The following is an 18,889-nucleotide window of genomic DNA, read 5'->3' on the forward strand; positions in this document are numbered from 1 at the left end:
GACTAGCCCCTTTTGTGAATTTAAGTTCATGCAAATCACGTACTTCTCACGTAATGCCATTATTTTATCCGTAGTAAGCCTTCTTCTTTGGTGATGGATAAGCTGTAGTGAACCAAAATTACTGTCTTACAACCATCAGTGGCTGCAGCCGTTAGCTTTGAGTGATTCGCAACATAGAGCATCTTTCGTTCGGAGTACTGGCCGCAGAAATACATATGCACCGCCATAGCAAGCACAGACAACAAGAGGTACCTCCAACACATTCTCAAAACCCTGGCAAGATTCCTCGTGGCACTGAACAGCACGGCACTCGAAGAAAGTCGCGGAAAGTGTACACCAACAACCGGCGTTACGTTTTTTATCCAGACACCACCTTTAAAGAATCACGCAGACACATCGTATGCCATTCCCATGCTAACACCACGTGCATAGAGAAAGCCTGCTTACTGGTCGACGTGACGCAACAAAAATCAGGATCGTGTTTTCAACGGTGGCAGCCAATCGCGAACTTGCTTTCACCGGTCGTGGCCATCACGACTAACCACCGTCGTCTGCCATTGGTGATTGGACGTCCCCGCGTATTAAATGGGAAAACTTGGAAATAAAGCGCAAAACGGTACCGATCTTTCTCAAAACTGGTTTTCTGGAAAGCGTGTTGCACTTCTTGTCTAAATATTCAGGTCTGTCTGCAGGTTCCAGGTGAGCTGCAATCATTTGCGGGTCCTTGAATTCGCAGAACGGCGAATCGCAGTAGCAGACGAATTCTGACTACAGGGTTAGTCTAGCAAACGTTACACATTTTTATCGCACCGTAAAAATAGAAGACGTGGTTTATTCAACCTCAAACTTTGCGTACTGGCAGCCATTTGTCTGAAGTTTTGTTAGAATTTTTTTGTGAACGTTATGGTCCTCTAGAAGAAAAATTAAAAATCGAGCAAAATTCGAGTCTATGCATTTTCTATGGCCTATCTCACTCACAAGCCGCCATTTTCTCCTGTGTGCGCTTCATTTTCATTGCACCACACACAGGCGGCACCAGTATAAGAACAAGACTGGAACAGGAGGATTGGTGCATAACATCAGAATCGGCATATGCAACGTCGTTGTAGGCAGCGCTACCTGTGTGAAGTGACATGAATGTGAAGCTGACACAAAAAAATGGCGGTGTTTATGCGGAATAGGCCATTGAAAATGCATAGGGCGAGATTTTGTTTGATTTTCTTCCTACATGACCATATCACTTACAAAAAAATTTACTTCAGACGAGTGGCTATCAGCCTAGAAAGTTTTGGATGGGCCAAACCCAGTCTTCTATTTTTATAGTACGATCGAAATGTGTAACGTTTGCTAGAATAACCCTGTATACTATAGGCACCGTGCTACACCTAAAGAGGGCGAACTGTTTCGTCGCGACAGCGCCGCCAGTGGCGGTCTTGGTAGTACCCGACGTGGTACCACGCCACCCGTTCTATGCATTCTCTAGTGGAACTGTAGCTTGCGGTGGCGACCGGCGTAATAAGAAGGGCTGATTTTGCAAGTGCAAATAATGTAGAAAGTTTGAGGGGCGCGAACGAAGGGAATGGAGACAAAGTGCACGGAACCAGCCACCGTGTTTATAATATATGTAACTGTGCGGAAGGAGATATACAGCCGCTCGCGGCTGTCGATCTGTGTCAAAACACCTGTATGTGATGCGACGAGAGGATATGTTTATTTGATGTCTCGCAAAATCCTGCCTTGCTAGCGAACACTGCATTTCTCTGACTCCAGCCACTTGTAACATCGTGTTTTTGTACTGAGTCTCGTATTCATTTCGTCCTTTTGGCACATCACTGCGCACATAGCTTCGTCACTGAAACCTACTGCCGCAAAACATAACAAGGGAAGCCGCAAAAAATAACAAGGGGACAAGAACTTAACTGTGTGAACTTGTACGGTGAAATTACCGAGGAGACACTTTGCTATGATTCGGATATTTCTCTGCGTTCCTGTTCTGCACGACACAACATACTGTTTGCCTGCTACCAACGACAGTACAAACGTAAATAAAACTCAATAAACAAATAAAGTTACAGACAATAACTAATTGAACAACAATAGTAATGCAAGATTAACTGATAATATAATTGTATATATAATAATTAATACATTAAACAATATTGAAATTATAACTAAACATTTCATTGAAACAATGTGATATCATCAACGCGCATGCAGTAGCTTTGCAATTCGCAACCTAATCACAAATCTATCCCCACTGCCGTGCTATTATTTTTCACTTAGCTTGTGAGGGTAGTTCAAATTGAAGAGAATCGCCGAACATGTTAACAAAGGAACAGACAGTAACCCAAACAAATAACATACAACAGAGAAAGAAACAATTAAAAAAAAAACAGATTTGTGTGTGTCTGGTTTTTTAATCAAAGGAGCGGTAACGGTACTTTTAGCGGAACTACTTTTTTTTCCTGTACTTGATGATGATAATGATGATGATGGTAGGAGAAAAGACTGAGATGTGAGCCCGCTCACCGCGGGACAAGTTAGTCCAGATCCAGTTGAGAAAACAAAAGTGAAAGAAAACGTCTGAAAAGACGAGAGCTTTGCTCTGTTAACGAAGGTGACGAGTGAGCATTGTACACCCTGACAATGAATCGCAGGTGTGAGCGGTGCTCAATGAACGGAAGTCATCCCCATATCATCGTCATCATGTATTTCTCTCTCTCTCTCGCAGGTGTGAAGGCTCGCTACCGACGCGTGAGTCCATGCTGGGTACAGAAGTACACGACACACCAGATTTTGTGGCTCACATAGTTAATAAGAGCACGGAGTAGAAAGGCTGGCTCACAAATCGTTGTCTTCGCCCTGAGGATGGGTTGGCCTGTCGTCCGAGTCGTTGCAGTGGCCACCTGCCGTAACTTGGCTTTCTCCATCCTGCCATTTCGGTCCTAGGCCTTCGTGCTTCCTTCGGGAGCTCTGGCACAAGTGCCTTCCTCCACGCATGGTGGTCGAGAGTTCGAGACCAAACCGGGAGAAACGGACACTTTCCGAGAAGCGGAAGAGACGGGACCGATCGACGGTGTCGCGTTACACCCTTTCGAGTGTAGGAACTGGACGGCACCCCCGAAACCATAAATAACGTTTGTGTAACGGCTTCCCTGTTCACTCTACGTCCATTTGGGCTGTGAGGTTAAGCAGTCACATCTGGTCCATCACACGCACCATTCGCCCAGTACTTTCACAAAGTCAAAGGTTTGGTCATGAAGGCGGTCCAGGGATCTCTGCTTGTACACAGGGGCGGATCCAGGAAAGATCCTCGGGGGGGGGGGGGGGGGCACTGAAAAAAAGAGAGAAGACGGGGGGGGGGTCGCTATGTAGCAGGAAAATTCGCCGTGCGGCAGGAAAATCTGCCGGAATGGGGGGTTGAGGTATGTCTCGTGGGGGACCCGGGCCCCCAGGGCCCCCCCCTGGATCCGCCCCTGCTTGTACATGTTTAAATTGTAATGGGATCGCTACTCCGCTTCTCCGAAAAAGTAGCGAATACGGTTACAGTACCACTTGTGCTGCCGCTACGTACAGCACTTGGCGGAGGTGTGCAGAAGTGTCGGGCTATGCATACTAGAACTTGTGAAATACGAGGCAGGCGCCAAACAGTAACTGCAATTCAACCGTACCAAAAATGAAATTCCGTCATATAGGCTGCTACGCTGCAGATATATTTTGTCCGCCAATAGAGGAAGTCGTGTACTCATGCAGGGCGGCTTCTTGGGAACGTTACGTGACCATAGCACTTTCAGTACGGCCGCCCTGTTATGCGGCTCTCTTCAATGTGGCCACATTTTAGCATACACCAGGAAAGGAGCAGCGTTCGGTGACTCGAGTTTTGGGTGCAGAGAGCGAAAAGCCTGCGGATATTCATAGCAGAATGTTGAAGCAGTATGAAGGGGCACGTGTGTCACATGACACAGAAGAAGAGTGACACATAATGTTGCAAAGTGGAGTGTTAAGCTTGGCTAACGCACCTCGCTCCGGCTGGGTTCACTCTTCGATGCGTCGAGCACAATCTCTGGAATCGAACGGCTTATACACGGAAACCCGCGTCTCATCGACGAAGTAACTGAAGAATGGAACATTTATCACGGCTCGGCGCATTATGTCATACATGACATTCTGCAGTATACCACAACGTATCCTCCAGGTGGGTAGCAAAATAACATTTCCCGGACCTCAAGGAGCGGCGTGTCGATACTTGCGAGACGCTACTGCGACGCTCTGAAGGCCAAGAACACGATCTTCTTCGACGCATTGTCACTGGTTACAAGCGCCGGATCCACTACGCCGAAGCAGAGACCAACAGAGCAAGCAAGGAGTTGCAGTACACTGCGTCACCAAGTCCAAACAAGTTTCTGGAAGCTCCAACGGTGTGCACAGGCTCACGCTCACGGTCTTCTGGGGCCATAAAGACCCAATAGTCGAACATTACGTGGTCAAAGGGCTCACTGTGAACAGCGCATCACTCCCTGACCTGGTTGAGAACAACTTGAAGCCTACAATCCGGTCAAAGACTCGTGGTTTGTGAGAGTCGTGGAGCTGTGGTGTGTTGCTGTAGCTCGACAATACGAGCACCCACACGGCATGCACATACGATAGCGGACAGAATCATAAATCTGCGTTTCGAGTGCATACCACATACGCTGTACTCACCGGACCTCGCACTGAGTAATTTTCATCTGTTCGGACTAGGGCTCGGGATCTAACACGTTTTTGTGATTTTCGATTAAGACGTTTCCGTCTAAAGGCTGGTTCACACTGCCACGTTCGCGCTTACGGGCTACGGGTTGCGCTTACGTAGTACCCATCTCGTTGCCGGCTACGTTCCTCCATCGTTCACATTACTACGTTTCGGCGCCAATGAGGAGCGGCCTCCTAGAGCGCCATCCTTCCGAAGAAAAGTGAAATAGAGCCACAGACTAGCATGGCGTCCAGCGTCGAGCACCCCGGTGCCGGCTGCTTTGGAAGATCAGATGAGACATTCCTTGACGATGTTCTTAACTGTTAATGTTCTTAACTTAACGCCATCGTCGACAGTGCAACGTACAACTCGCTACTTCGGACAGATTCATTGAGTAAAGATATCACCTGACAGACCCACTGCTTTGCTAATTGTCATCCATGAGTTTTCTTTTTTCGTGACATCCCTGTAGTCGCTTCTTTTGCTATTGCATAGCCAGGGAAACTTCTCAACTAGGAGAATAAGAGCTTCTAAGACATCCATTGTTTTCGCCATCTATGCAAAGAGACGCGCGAGACAAAACGCTTGCGCGGCATCCGAACTTTTCTGCCATCCTATTGGTCAGTGCGCTTACGGTTACGGAGCTTGCGGAAGAAAAGTTGCTTCAACACCTTGCGGAAACGATCTTGCGGGCGCCGTCTCTGCGTCGTCATGGCAACCCCCACCGTAAGCGCCCGTAACCCGTAGACGCAAGCGTAAACGTGACAGTGTGAACCAGCCTTAAACGTTTTATACGCCGTTTAGATTAACGTATAGTATGGAAAACGTTTCCTTATGAAGCGTTTAAACGTTTTGTTTAATGCGAAACGTTCAAAGGTTTTGTTAATACAAAACGTTTAAACGTGTCGTTACTGTGAAACGTTTAAGCGTTTTGTTAAAATGAAGCGGCTGATCGTGATGTCAAGGTCGTTTAAACGTCTTGTGAATACGAAACGCAACGCCTTTGGCAACGGATAGCTATTTAAGCAACTTTTTGTCTTTATTAATGGGAAACATGGACGCGCCAGGCATTACGGGGACAGAGACAGAAGTTGTCACCGTTAGTCCCCGTTATAGCTAAATGTACAATTAAAAAGAATGACTTTAAGTAGGTGGCAATGCACCTTGCAAATTTGGGTGTCTGCTTTAGGTAAAGGTGTTTTTTTTAGTTTCGTAAAAAACGGACGCAGTTCTTTTTCCTATTTAAGAACTAACTATTATTTTATTTATTTCTATTTCTGTCTTTCTCACATGGAATGTGAAGAATACGACGAGTTACTGAACATTAATTTTGCTGGTTATATGCGCTTCAATATCTGACTTTGAGCCAGTAGGTGTTGAATTTTTATATTACACAAGGTATTGTGTGTGGGGGGGGGGGGGGGAGCAAGTCTGACTGGGCGTATACTTAAACTGCCCTATATTTCAGATTATGTGCAGGAGTTCAGCGAGGTATCTTGGTCGTACGATGCGGTCTCGTTGTGCGGTTTTTCGATAGATCCTTGCCGTATTTACGTAACAGAGCAACCGACCTCTACTTCACAGTCGGCCATTATCGAAGGGAACTTTGCAATAGAGCAGTTTCCGCTGCGAAACCGTGACATTAGGTACTACAGAGAAAATCATAAAGATGTTATTTCTGACGCGGGCAGGGCAAGCTACCCCAATATTGGTATAATCTGAAGACACATAAACATGGACAGCCCGTACAAGCACATCGAAAAGACCCAGAATCAAAAAAGGGAAAACAAGAAACAACACAATAAAGCGCGGGGGGGGGGGGGGGGGGGGGACGTACCCCGCCAAATACAGGGTGTTCAAAATTAAGCTTTCACTAGCTCTTTATAAACATGCGAACAAAAGAAAACTGGTGCTACTTTTTCTGTTCCTTGAGTAAGAAACAGGTGCTACATGATTAGCAGCACCTGTTTCTTACAGAAGTATAGCGTAAAGTTGTCATCCGGTTTCCTGTCATCGCTGTGTTTGCGTAGCGCTCGTGAAAGCTTAATTTTGAACACCCTGTATATCTACATCTAGCGACAAATTCGCAGTTTGCAACAAGGTTTCCATGCAGTGTAGATCAGTGTTGCGGAATGGGTCGATCCATTCAATTTCAATTCCATTCCGAGGAGTGGCCGCGAGTCGAAATTCCATTCCTTTTAACTCCTCGGGATGAAGACGCGAGGCTCATTCTCCATTCCACCCAATAAAAGGAAATTCGTATTCCTACTCCGCGACTAAAGTGGTGCACTCTAACTTATTAACTGGTGCACTGATCAGTGCAAAAAAGAAAAAAAAAAAAGAAAAAAACACGAAACATGTAACGGGATACCAGATATCCCACCAACAGCCAACGAACTAAAAATCGTATACTGCTTTATTTTGATGAATTTTATGTTCCTCTGGCGTTTACGAGCAAGATTGCCTGCACGTGCAGCGTCCGAAATGTGGACGTTTTTCTTCCATTGTAATCCGAAACTATAGACGACCTTCGGTTGAATGATTGCCAGACACTTACTTTGAGTGGCCTCCACTCAAAACCAGACTTGTGCCCGTTACTCGAAGAAAGTAATTGATTACCGTTACCGTTACTTCTACGCCAAAAGTAATTGATTACCGTTACCAATTACTCGACTCCAAATGTAACTGTGTAACGAGTAGAAAAGTAACGCGTTACTCCGGTCGTTACTCTGCATTCACGCAAATTATACCCGTCTTTGTGTGCCGCATAAAAGAAAAAAAAAAGGTTCAACGGTGGAGCAGCTAAAATAACACAAAAAGCAAAAACGCGCACGACAGGGAGATCTTACGTCTACTGTATTTATCGCCCGGGAAGACGTTAACCCGATTGTGGAAGAAGATTGCACGTAGAACTTCCCCATGACTCACTAAACCCCCACTGGTGTAGGAAGAGATTAGGGAGAGAGACCCTGAAATTCCAGAACGTTATTACAATGACGTCCGCTTGCTATAGTATAGAACGGCCCAACAAAGGCTGACAGCACGAGCTGCTTGTTACTGAGTAATCGATTACTCCGGAAAGTAATTGATTACTCGAAAAATTACTTTGACAGCAAAGTAACTGATTACTCGAACAATTACTCAAAAAAGTATTTGATTACAAGTACCGTAATTACTAGTAACGCGTTACGCACAAGCCTGCTCAAAACCCAGCGTGCTGGAGGCCTGCAATTTAACACCATTCGCTGGCCATTCGATCCGGCCCCAACCATGTCTAACTCCATTCAAATCCCATTCCCAACAGCTGGTGACTTAACTCCATTCCCATTCCGTTCCGGTGCGCTAAAAACGGGGCATCACTCCGGAATCATTCCAATTCCGAAATTTTAATTCGGCAACTCTGTTGTAGATGACTCCCCTAGCATTTTTGCCACTGCTTCTAAACGATCTGCCGACGCCTCATTACTATAGTGTAGGAGTCTGCTAATGCTTCCCTGTTTAAGAATTCGAGATGCATCAGCTCATTCAACGCTGCAGAAAAAGTTACTCCTCAGTACGGTAGCCCCCCGCTCGCGGACTCGTTTAAAACATTCCTTCAGAGAAGGAGAAAAAGAGGCTAATACTCACAACATTCTGGACCCTCCCGGCTAAGCGTCTGATTGATTCTCACAGTTGCTTCTCCGGGATTCTATGACGTCTAGGTGTCAAAGTCCGCGTCTGCATTCAGCGACACTTCCATACCAGCGTACTCGTATTGCCAGCGTACTCGTATGGTTTACGTGCTCTGCACTCGCGACCGTGACATATTTGGTTCATACAGCGGTTAATTCACCCAATTCACCGTAACTTGGAGGTGAATAATACGTGAATTCAGGTGACGCGAATAGTGTGGTGATATTAGGAATATTGCTTAGGTGGATCTATCGACTTCACCTGTCGATTTGTTGTTTGTTGCTGTAATTTCGTCACAAGTTGTTCTGCAACAGCAATCGCTTCAGCAACGAAGGTAATGCGATCCGTATATGCAAAGAATTTCAGTTGGTGAGTGTAGTTCAACGGCGTACAGTACCTGGCTTTCTTGCAATAGCTGCCGAGGAAGTCTGAAGCGGAGCACTCACGGTGACGCAGGCTGCTCCAAAACATTTATGCGCTCATACTGTACACGTTCACGTTTTCACACGCTCTCGTATTCTTCGTATATCAACCCGTGAAGAAAATTCAAAGTTCTCATAAACACGTGCGTTAGAAAGCTCTTGACGGCGGGGCACGTTAAAGAGACGATCTCGTACACTCTAAAAAGAGAGTTTCACCGCATAGCAGGTTCACCATCATCTCGAATGATATAGTTATCTTCCCTGATTTGTTGAAAACGGGAGGCGTACGCCTTTTTGTGACAATTATGAACAGCATAAGTGTCACAAAAAAGGCGTACGCCTCCCGTTGTCAACAAATCAGGGAAGATAAGGGACGATTCGAGATGACGGTTGGCTAGGAGCCTGCTATGCGGTGAAGTTCATTTCTAAGAGTGTAGACCATGACCAAGACAGTGGTTATTAGATAACGGAATCCAACTAATAAGACTCATCTTAAGAGTGACTACCCACCTTACGTGTAAATCTGTCAAATCACGAAAATAATCATAGTTCTAACTTTAATATGACCTACACGCGTCACTCTACAGGGTGTTTCAAAAAACGTGTCATTCGGACTTTATAAAAAAACGGGGCGACGGAAAAATACGGGGTAAACGGCACTTGTGTGGCAACTGAATTTGCCGTCTTGCAAAAATTTTTTCGTTTGATTTTAATTAAAATAAGTTGAATTTCTTTAATTGAACTCCAAAATTTCCCAAGTCAACCTAACGTTTTTTTTTACAGAATTTGAGAGCCCGTAGCGAACTTAGTCAGATCCACAAAGAAATCCGCTTGATATTGCAAATGGAACTGCCCAAAAAAATTCCCAAAATTGAGGCTTCACAGTTTCGGGTATTCAACGGCGCACCAAATCAGTCACAAAGATGCACAGAGAGCAGCGCATGCTCCTGCCCCCATGAAAGATAGAAGGTCGAAAAAAAAAGAGGGCGCGAAAAAAGAGGCGGAATCATTTTTGTTTGCCGCTTATCAACGTACATTCTTAAAAATGAACTTCACCGCATAGCACGCACATAGCCAATCATAATCTCGAATGATATCGTTATCTGCCCCGATTTGTTGAAAACGGGAGGCGTGCGCCTTTTTTGTGACACTTATGCTGTTCATAATTGTCACAAAAAAGGCGTACGCCTCCCGTTTTCAACAAATCAGGGCAGATAACGATATCATTCGAGATTATGATTGGCTAAGTGCGTGCTATGCGGTGAAGTTCATTTCTAAGAGGTTTTCCTCAGACGCTTTCAGACGTATGTCGGCACAGTTCCCTTAGAAGTCGGCCCAGGACGCACATTCCCCCAGGGCGTGAGTCGTGACGTTGCCCACATACGTGAGGCCGACAACGGCAAGCCCTATCACCACCACCACCACCACCATCATTTCTAAGAGTCTATGGTGCAATGTCAACCGCCTTGTTATCGGCACGTCTTGTGCTGCACGCCGGTTCGGCGATAAATTGTACTAGCTTTGTGCGGGCAGGAGCATGTCAGGCTCTCCGCGCGTCTTTGCGACTGATTTTGAGCGCCGTTGAATACCCGAAACTCTGAAGCCTCAATTTCGGGACTTTTTTTGGGCAGTTCTATTTGCAATATCGAGCGAATTTCTTGGTGGATCCTACTAAGTTCGCTACGGGCTCTCTAATTCTGTAAAAAAAAAGAACAAAAAAAAAACACGCTAGGTTGACTTGGAAAATTTTCGAGTTCAATTAAAGAAATTCAATTTCTTTTAATTAAAATCAAATGAAAATATTTTTGAAAGATGGCAAATTCAGTTGCCACACAAATGCCGTTTACCCCGTATTTTTCCGTCGCCCCGTTTTTTTATAAAGTCCGAATGACACGTTTTTTGAAACACCTTGTATATAATACAGGGTGTTTCAAAAAACGTGTCATTCGGACTCACGGTCGGAAAAACGGTCATTCGGTGCATTCTTGACAAAAGAGGGACTTTCGCCTAAAGAAATTAAAGCGCGACTGGACAACGTGTACAGGGAAGCCTCTCCGTCGTACACAACGGGGGGGGGGGGGGGGGGGGGGAATATATATTTATTGAAAGGAAAGGTCTGCCAGACCAAGGTCGGCATGCTATTCCATTTGAAAAAAATAAAAAGAAAACGAAGAATAAATAGAAAGGAAAGGACGAAGAGGAAAAGGTGAGTCTCCGTAAAAAGGAGGAAAAACAAAAACGAAAAGAAAGAAGGGAAGGAAAAAAAAACAACGGAGAAAGAAGAAAGAGAAGAAAAAAAAAGAAGAAGAAAGAAAACGAAGGTGAGGCTCCTGGAGCGCGCAGCTCAGAGCTTAGAGGCCAGGCCAGTGCACTTCAGAAAGTGCAGTAAGGCAGTTGTGACGGCCCACTGTTGGTGCTGAGGCACAGGGCCAAGAAGTGCGGCCAGCGTGAGCTGGTTGTGCCCGAAACGTTCGAGGCAGCGGAAAAGGGTATCGCGATGGTTGGTGTACTTGGGGCAGGTCAGCAGGAGGTGTGATGTGTCCGCAACCACTTCGCAAGCATCGCAGAGGGCCGAGATCTGCCTCCCCGTACACAACGGTAGAAGACTGGGCTAAGCAGTTTCGACTGGGGCGAGAGTCCATTGAAGATGATCCACGCGATGGTCGTCCAGTGGAAGTGGTGACACAAGAAAATTTGTCTCTTGTCGAGGAGGAAGTGCTGGGCGACAGGCGTCTGAAGGTGAAGCAAATCTCAGAAAGGCTGGGACTTTCCAAAACAACCGTTTTTCGCATGATCGCCGAGGGCCTTCACATGAAAAAGGTCAGTGCGAGATGGGTGCCACGACTTCTCTCGTCACTTCAAAAGCAACAGCGCGTCGTCTGTGCCAAAGAGTTTTTGGAACTCTGTCAAGAGAACGAAGAAGAAATATTGAAGTCAATTGTCACAGGGGATGAGACTATGGTGCTCTACCATGATCCCCTTTCGAAAAAGGAGTCGATGGAATGGCGCAAACCAGGAGAAGCACCCCCAAGAAAAGCCAAGGTCACACAACCCACAAAGAAGATCATTGCAACAATATTTTGGGATTGTCACGGGATCCTCCTCATCGACTTCAAAGAGAGGAACACCACAGTGAATGCGACTTATTATGCTTCACTCCTGCACCGACTGCGAGACGCCATCAAGGAAAAGAGACGCGGCAGGTTGAGTGGAGGTGTCCGGTTGCTCCAGGACAATGCTTCTGTTGCCAAGGCTGCACTGAAGGAGTGCGGCTTCAAAGAAATCCACCACCCACCCTACAGACCAGACTTGGCACAGAGTGACTACTTCCTGTCGAACGATAGTGATATAGTGATGATACTGAGGTGCAAGAGGCAGTTTTCCAGCATTTTGCGGACAAAACTTCGGACTATTTTTTCAAGGGTATAAGAATGCTGGTTGAAAGGTGTCAAAAGTGCATCGAAGTTAAGGGTGACTATGTCGAAAAGTGATACACTTGTTTCGTCTCTATGACTATTAAAAGTTGGTCGGGCCGGAAACTTATGAAACCACCCTCGTAGTATGATCACCAGATCGTCTTCCACATCTGCCGTATCCAAGCGTGGTATAATTCGGCAGCCATGGATCACTAAGGTCATCTTAGTATCAAACATAAAAACAATTTCTATGTCAAGATGCGGCGATCATCGTTAAACTCCTGTCTTCGATCCCGATATAATACTTATAATAACGTTCTCAGAAACATGCTCCAATCTGCGAAACAAGAATACTTTATTAAGGTTATCAGGGAATTCCGGCGTAACTCCAAGGCTATCTGGAACATGATAAACGGTGCTTTGCTGAACAAGAATACTCGGAACGATATGGTTGCGTCACTCCTGTCCCAGAGCGGTGACTTGCTGACTGATCCAGCTGAAATTAAACGATTATTTCACTAGCGTGGTTTATCGTGTACCTATACTGAGTAGGAGTGGCCAGTCACCCCTCTTCCTCCCTTTAATCCGCATAGTGTTTTCCTTGAACCATCAACCGCCGAAAAGGTTATATCGGTTATTGATTCTCTTAAACCCTCGAAATCACCGGGGCATGATGGCATGTCCACTGTGCTATTGTAACGACTTGCTCCTTTAGTTGCTGATCCTCTGTCAGCTATAACCAATGCATTTTTTTTCTCAGGGAATACTTCCTGGCGCGCTTAAGGCAGCGAAAGTTATTCCCATTTATAAGAAAGGAAGTAGAGTGGATGTGTCCAACTATCGTGCCATTTCACTACTTTCACCTCTCAGCAAGGTGTTTGAAAAACTCGTATACATAAGACATGAAACTTTCTTTGAAAAACTTGATCTGTTCCATTATTTCCAGTTTGGCTTTCGCTCTGGCACTTATAAATGTCACAGAAAAAGTTAAAAAAGAACATTGAGGAGAAACTACTGACAATGGGGATTTTCGTAGATTTAAGGAAAGCTTTTGATTTAACTAATCAACAGTATTCTCCTCCAAAAAGCCGAACGATATGTTATACGAGGTCTTCCTCTGAGTCTATTAAAGAGCTATCTGAACAATTCGTATCAATTGCTGGCTATATAATCTGAGCTAAAGGCTTTGATTACTCGCGTTCCTCAGGGTTCTACCCTAGGCCCGTTTTCATTTCTAATGTATATATTAATGATTTACATAATTTTCTTCCTGAAGACGGCTTTCTTTATGCTGATGCTGCTAACAACATTGTTGATGCCTCTGATACGACTAGCCTGTAAGTGAAAGGTCCCCTTGCAAACGTTGTGTCACAATATGCGTAGCAAGGTCATGCAGCCGTGCACCTCCCCACAGGGCTGACTTTTAAGCCGCTTTTGTAAATTGAACCGCGCAGTGATGGGAGAACGTTCAGTAAGCACTGCTGCAGCACGATCGCTCTTGATAGATTGCTTGAGTTGATTAAACAACGTTCAAAAGCCAGTTTACCGGTGCTTTAACGGGGTCGAGTGTAAAAGTACAAATGATTTCTGGACACGACTCCAAAGTCCGCCGGATGATTTCCAAGAACTTGTGGCCGCCGTGTTGAATGCAATAACCTTCACCTAATTCTTTTATGTGGTAAGTTGAAGGAAAGGGCTACATTGCTCGGACTCAGGATATTTGGACCTCCTTGGGGTTTCGCATTACGCTATACAGTTTGTCTCTGCACAGGGCAGAGGAGGAAGTTTGAGAAACCACGTGACGAAGTGTCTGTCCAATCAGAAGGCATCATTCGGCGAGTATTCCTCGACCAACATTGGTCCACAAAAGAAACTATGTGCGACTCACGTTGAGCTGTTACCCCCTTATTTGGGAGAGGGACCAATTCGGTGGCTTCACGGCTAGTAGGAGAGAGAGAGAGAGAGGAAACTGGGGAGCTGCACGGGCAGCTCACCTGGTCGCATAGCGTTTTACTGTCGTCTTCGCTTCCCTGCTCGGGATGCTTACAGGACAATGGGCAGAGAATAAGTTGCTGACACAGTGATGTATACCAACGGATTATTTATGTCGTTCACTTTGATTTGTCGCAGCAGTTTTTTGTTCTGTATTCACCTATCCACATCATGCTCTGAGGATTCAGTTTGGGACGATGATATGACGATGATATATGATCGATTGCCGCCTTTGTGTCATTAAACCCAGAGTCATTTAAACCCAGTCATCCGAGAGCAGCATTAAACAAGCTGTTAGAATCTTCCTCCTCGAAGAAATAACCTTGCGCCCATTAGCGCTAAACTGCCTGATGTTCATCGCCTAAGGATGCTTCACGACGTAGTCGCATGGGCAGAATCCAGGTCCTTCCTGCGGTTCAGGTGTGAGTCCACGTCTGAAAGTACCATAAAGGGGGAGAGTCAGAAATTATTCATAAGGAAAGAAAGACAGTACTCCATGCGCAGTTTCCTCTTTCTTTCTTTGCAGGGAACAATGCGACTTGTGTTGTTCCTGCTATAGACTTCCAAGAGGAAATTATAAGTGTGCAAGTGTTCAGAAAAAGCAGGAGCCACATCTTGACGTTGCACATAGGAAACGATGTCGTTATATTTTAATTTGGTGCACTCTTTAAGGGCAACGCCGTGAAGATTTCTGTGGTGTGGCCCCAGGGAATATAAACATATTCGTCTACTTCGACTTCCCATAGATGAGGTGTGAGATAAGACCACACGGAATTTAATTTACGTGTCTGTCGTGTCTCTTGTGAGGATGGGGAGGCACGATAATCAGAGTGATGATCAAGGATGAAGCGGCTTGGGTATACTGCATTTATTAACTAGGGCGACGGTGCGTCCGAACTGAGTCGCCAACCCTCTCTCTGACGGCGAGGAGGGTAGTTACAAAAGCACCGCCGTATAGACCAGAATTTTCGCCGTCCCTACCGCGCGGCCATTTTGTAGCGACTGTGGCGCCATCGGGGAGTATTTCCTGCACGGGGACTGCGGGCGCTTAGGTTCAGTCCATTCGCGAAGCTGTGCGTTCGGGATATGGATCGTTGTTCGGCCGCAGCATTTGCCTTAGAGATGCATAAGTGTATATTTTTACGCGTATGAATTTCGTTTCATAAGGCTTAGAAATAAAAGAGAGCAAAAACCGAAGTCAGCAAAGGGTGTAGCATCTGAGAAGCTGAGGCGTTCAGGTTAGCTCCTTCAAGGACCGTCCAGGTCCAGGCTGACGGTCCAGGCTGTGCGAGTAGCTTCTTTGTTTGCTCTTCCATAAATTTTTCTATCTGGGGCATACTGATAAGGACTACGGCTATAATGTGTCGCATTTTGCAGGAGGTCAATACGGTACTGGAGACCTCTGTGGTAACCTAGGTCTTCATGACGTCAGAATACTGGATGATGCCCTTCCGAGACTGACTGAACTTCGGACTTTCGGCTGCGTGATAGCTGACCCCCAATGAAGGCTTGTGAACGCTCGTTGTGAACTGCAGTCGTGTTAACACCGGTGGACTGGACAGAGGTCTGTGTGGTGGCATTAATCTCAGGTTCACAGAGGCATAATCCCTGGTAAAAGGCTTGACAGTGTAGGTCCTGCTCAGAAAGCAGAGGATCTATTCGAAGATAGTCTTTGGATTTGGGGACATCAACACTGCAGGCGAAGCAAGATCTTTGAAGAACCACAGCATTTGCCATACGAGGTACGATATTCTGATTCGGTTGGACACTGGTAACAGAAGGGACGTGTTGCAGGCACCTTGGTTTGGGTGCCTCAAAAATCAAACGCGTCAAGGCTGTCTCGAACCAACCTTCACCTATAATCCGGTGCAGAATGCTGTAGTCAAGGGCTGCTGCTTTGCCTAAGGCAAAGATATTCCCAATGGTGATCTCGTGACTTACCACGCCGAAGGTGGAAGACGGATTGTCTTCCGGCTACGTCAAGCAGAGGCTCAACTCATCGAGAACTCATATATAGCTTAGAGCCTGTGTCTGGAAATGCGTCATATTTGACAACACCAGTGACGGTTGCCTCAAGCAAGGAAGAATGTAGCTCGAAATCATCAAGGACGGTTGGGGGCTTCTATGCATCGCGACCGGAAAGTCGCGATGCATAGCTTAGCAGGGTAGCTTAGTCTGGGTAGCTTGTGGTGGAGCTTGAAATAAATGAGGCTGGTTGACGCGGGTAGAACACTTGAATGCTAAGTGTCCATGTCTTTACATCTGTAACATGTAGGTGACGAGATATCCTGGCCGGTGCGAAATGCTGGGGCTCCCTCCTGTCCGTGTATATGCATGTACTTCTGTTCCTGTTCAGTTGTAGGTCGGCAAATATATGCTGACTACGGTTGGAAACATTGTTAGAGCCAGTGTTGCAAGTAGACTTGAAGTGAGATCCTGCGTTGCACTGAAGGAAAGCAGTGGCAACTGTAGAGCTACTATCAACTTGTTCTTGTGGTCCAGTTGGAGTGAACTGTACGTGAGATGCATGACTTTCAGTCTGTGGGCTGTAGGTCGATGATTTCTTCGGGCATGTGAGAAGCTGTTGTCAAGGTCGGTGGCAAATCTCAATGAAGTCGCTAATTGTTTTTGGGGAGCTGGGTCACAATAGCTGCCATGATATTGTGGCCACGAAGGCACTGTAGGAGGTATTGAATTTGCTGCTTTTCGGTAATAGGCACCGGTCGAGGAGGAGCTTGATTGTTGCGAAGGTGGCGCTGTATAGATTGATTGACCTGGAGATTGAGTGCAATCGGCTACTTTAGCTTGCCGTTCGGTGAGAGTACAGTCATCCTTAATGTGTCTGGAAAGCTGTATTGCCACGGCTCATCTTCGAGAAACTTCCAAAGCAGGCACGAAACCGCACATCTCATCCCGGCGCATATGCTGAAGAAGAATCAAGAAGCTTCCAGACACATCGCCTGCTCTCTGGCAAACGCACGTGCTGTTTCTAGACTTTTCGTGGCGACGCTTAAATGTTTGTGCGCTCGAAGCTGGAACATTCATTCTTTGGACTCAGTTGTGTCCAGAGAGCTATCACTCTTGTGCTTTTGCTAGCAAGTAGTTTAATAAACCGTTTGCTATTTATTCGACGACTCGCCGGCCCATTTCGCTTCGTGACATTTCTGGTAGAGGTGCGGGGCAACAGGTTGCGCCACTTGGGTGCTGGTCTCCGCAGTCATCTTCTTCTTGCGTTTCGGGGGTTCTAATGGACCGAATTCTGCAGGCAGGCCAAGCTGTCTTCTGCTTTGTCGCAGTTGGTCTTCCAGGACGTTGAACAAGGGAAACATTTTGCGTTTTGAAGGCGATCGAGCGTGTCGTCGATGCGCGGTAACGGGTAGACGTCCTTCTTCGTTGTCTCATTGAGTTTCCGGTAGTCGACGCAGAACCCTGAGTGTTCCGTCCTTCTTCTTCACTAGTACCACCGGCGATGCCCACTGACTGGTCGACGGCTCGATAATGTCATCTCTTAGCATCTCTTCTACTTGCGTTCGGATCGTTCCTCGCTCTTTGCAGGAGACCCGGTACGGTATGCGGTTAATTGGACGGGCCTTTTCGTCGACGATGATGCGGTGCTTCGCAATGGGCGTTTGTCATACTTTCGACGATGAAGCGAAGCATTCACTGAAATCGTTGAGCATCTGGAGAAGGGTTTGGTTTTGAGTTGTATTGAGTTGCAGAAATGTCACGAAGCGAAATGAGCCGGCGAGTCGTCGAATAAACAGCAAACGGTTTATTAAACTACTTGTTAGCAAAATCACAAGAGTGATAGCTCTCTGAACACAACTGAGTCCAAAGAATGAATGTTCCAGCTTGGAGCGCACAAGCATTTAAGCGTCGCGCCGAAAGGTCTAGAAACAGCCCGTGCGTTTGCCAGAGAGCAGGCGATGTGTCTGGAAGCTTCTTGCTTCTTCTTCAGCATGCGCCGGGATGATATGTGCCGTTTCGTGCCTGCCCTGGAAGTTTCTTGAAGATGATTCGAAGAGTATTCCAAGATGACCAATCATCGTGTCTCCTCCCAAGAGCATCGTGTCAGTTATGGGAAATTTGGCTTTAAGAGCTTCATCAGACCATTGTGCTAACTGACGTTTACGCTTGATTTCCTTCAACCAAATACGAGTTTGATGAGTGCCGGCGGTTGTCTTCAAAGACGTGGATGGACTCCGACAAGTCTGACATTGTTGTTCCCTGAAGCGACATGGCTGCTACAGGACGAACTGAAGAAGAGAACGAGAGTCGAAAGGCGGGGTAGTTGGTAACAGTATATAATGAAAAAAGGAATAGCAGCCAGCGACAACAACAGGAACCACACGTTCTGTTAGTTGAGAGTCTGCCGTTCGTTCGTTCGTTTGGTTCTTGTCCTTGTCCCTGGTATCACTTCCTTTTTCATTATGAAGTGAACGCGACTGTGAAGATATGAATGAGGTTTCGGTGGAACAACTTGTTCCAGATGTGCACCAAGCTGGAGATGATATAGCTGTAGTAGTTGTTCGGGCTGAAGAAGCGAAGACTGTATCGCCTTTCTAGACTGGGTTGTTGCTGAAGGTGAACTGCTGACATTTCGTCTTCTTGAAGATGACCGAAAAGTCGATGCATCAGTACAGTTCGACGACCACATT

General features: G+C 46.2%; 2 protein-coding genes across 5 annotated transcripts in view; both read right to left on the reverse strand.

Annotated features, from left to right (window-relative positions):
* LOC135400282 (beta-hexosaminidase subunit alpha-like) overlaps nt 1–9,047 on the reverse strand; it is a 43,817-nt gene extending 34,770 nt beyond the window's left edge. For both annotated transcript variants that reach the window (XM_064632081.1, XM_064632080.1), the window contains exon 1: nt 8,357–9,047. In XM_064632081.1, coding sequence (XP_064488151.1) covers nt 8,357–8,361 — 5 coding nt within the window. In that variant the 5' untranslated portion in view covers nt 8,362–9,047. The remainder of the gene's footprint in view (nt 1–8,356) is intronic.
* Nucleotides 9,048–14,323: 5,276 nt separating this feature from the next.
* The window catches only part of LOC135400283 (beta-hexosaminidase subunit alpha-like), a 73,408-nt gene continuing 68,842 nt past the window's right edge, over nt 14,324–18,889 (reverse strand). For all 3 annotated transcript variants that reach the window (XM_064632082.1, XM_064632084.1, XM_064632083.1), the window contains exon 14: nt 14,324–14,665. In XM_064632082.1, the coding sequence (XP_064488152.1) occupies nt 14,593–14,665 (73 nt within the window). In that variant the 3' untranslated portion in view covers nt 14,324–14,592. The remainder of the gene's footprint in view (nt 14,666–18,889) is intronic.

The sequence above is a fragment of the Ornithodoros turicata genome, chromosome 7, assembly GCF_037126465.1.
Source record: "Ornithodoros turicata isolate Travis chromosome 7, ASM3712646v1, whole genome shotgun sequence".
Taxonomy (NCBI): Eukaryota; Metazoa; Arthropoda; class Arachnida; order Ixodida; family Argasidae; genus Ornithodoros; species Ornithodoros turicata.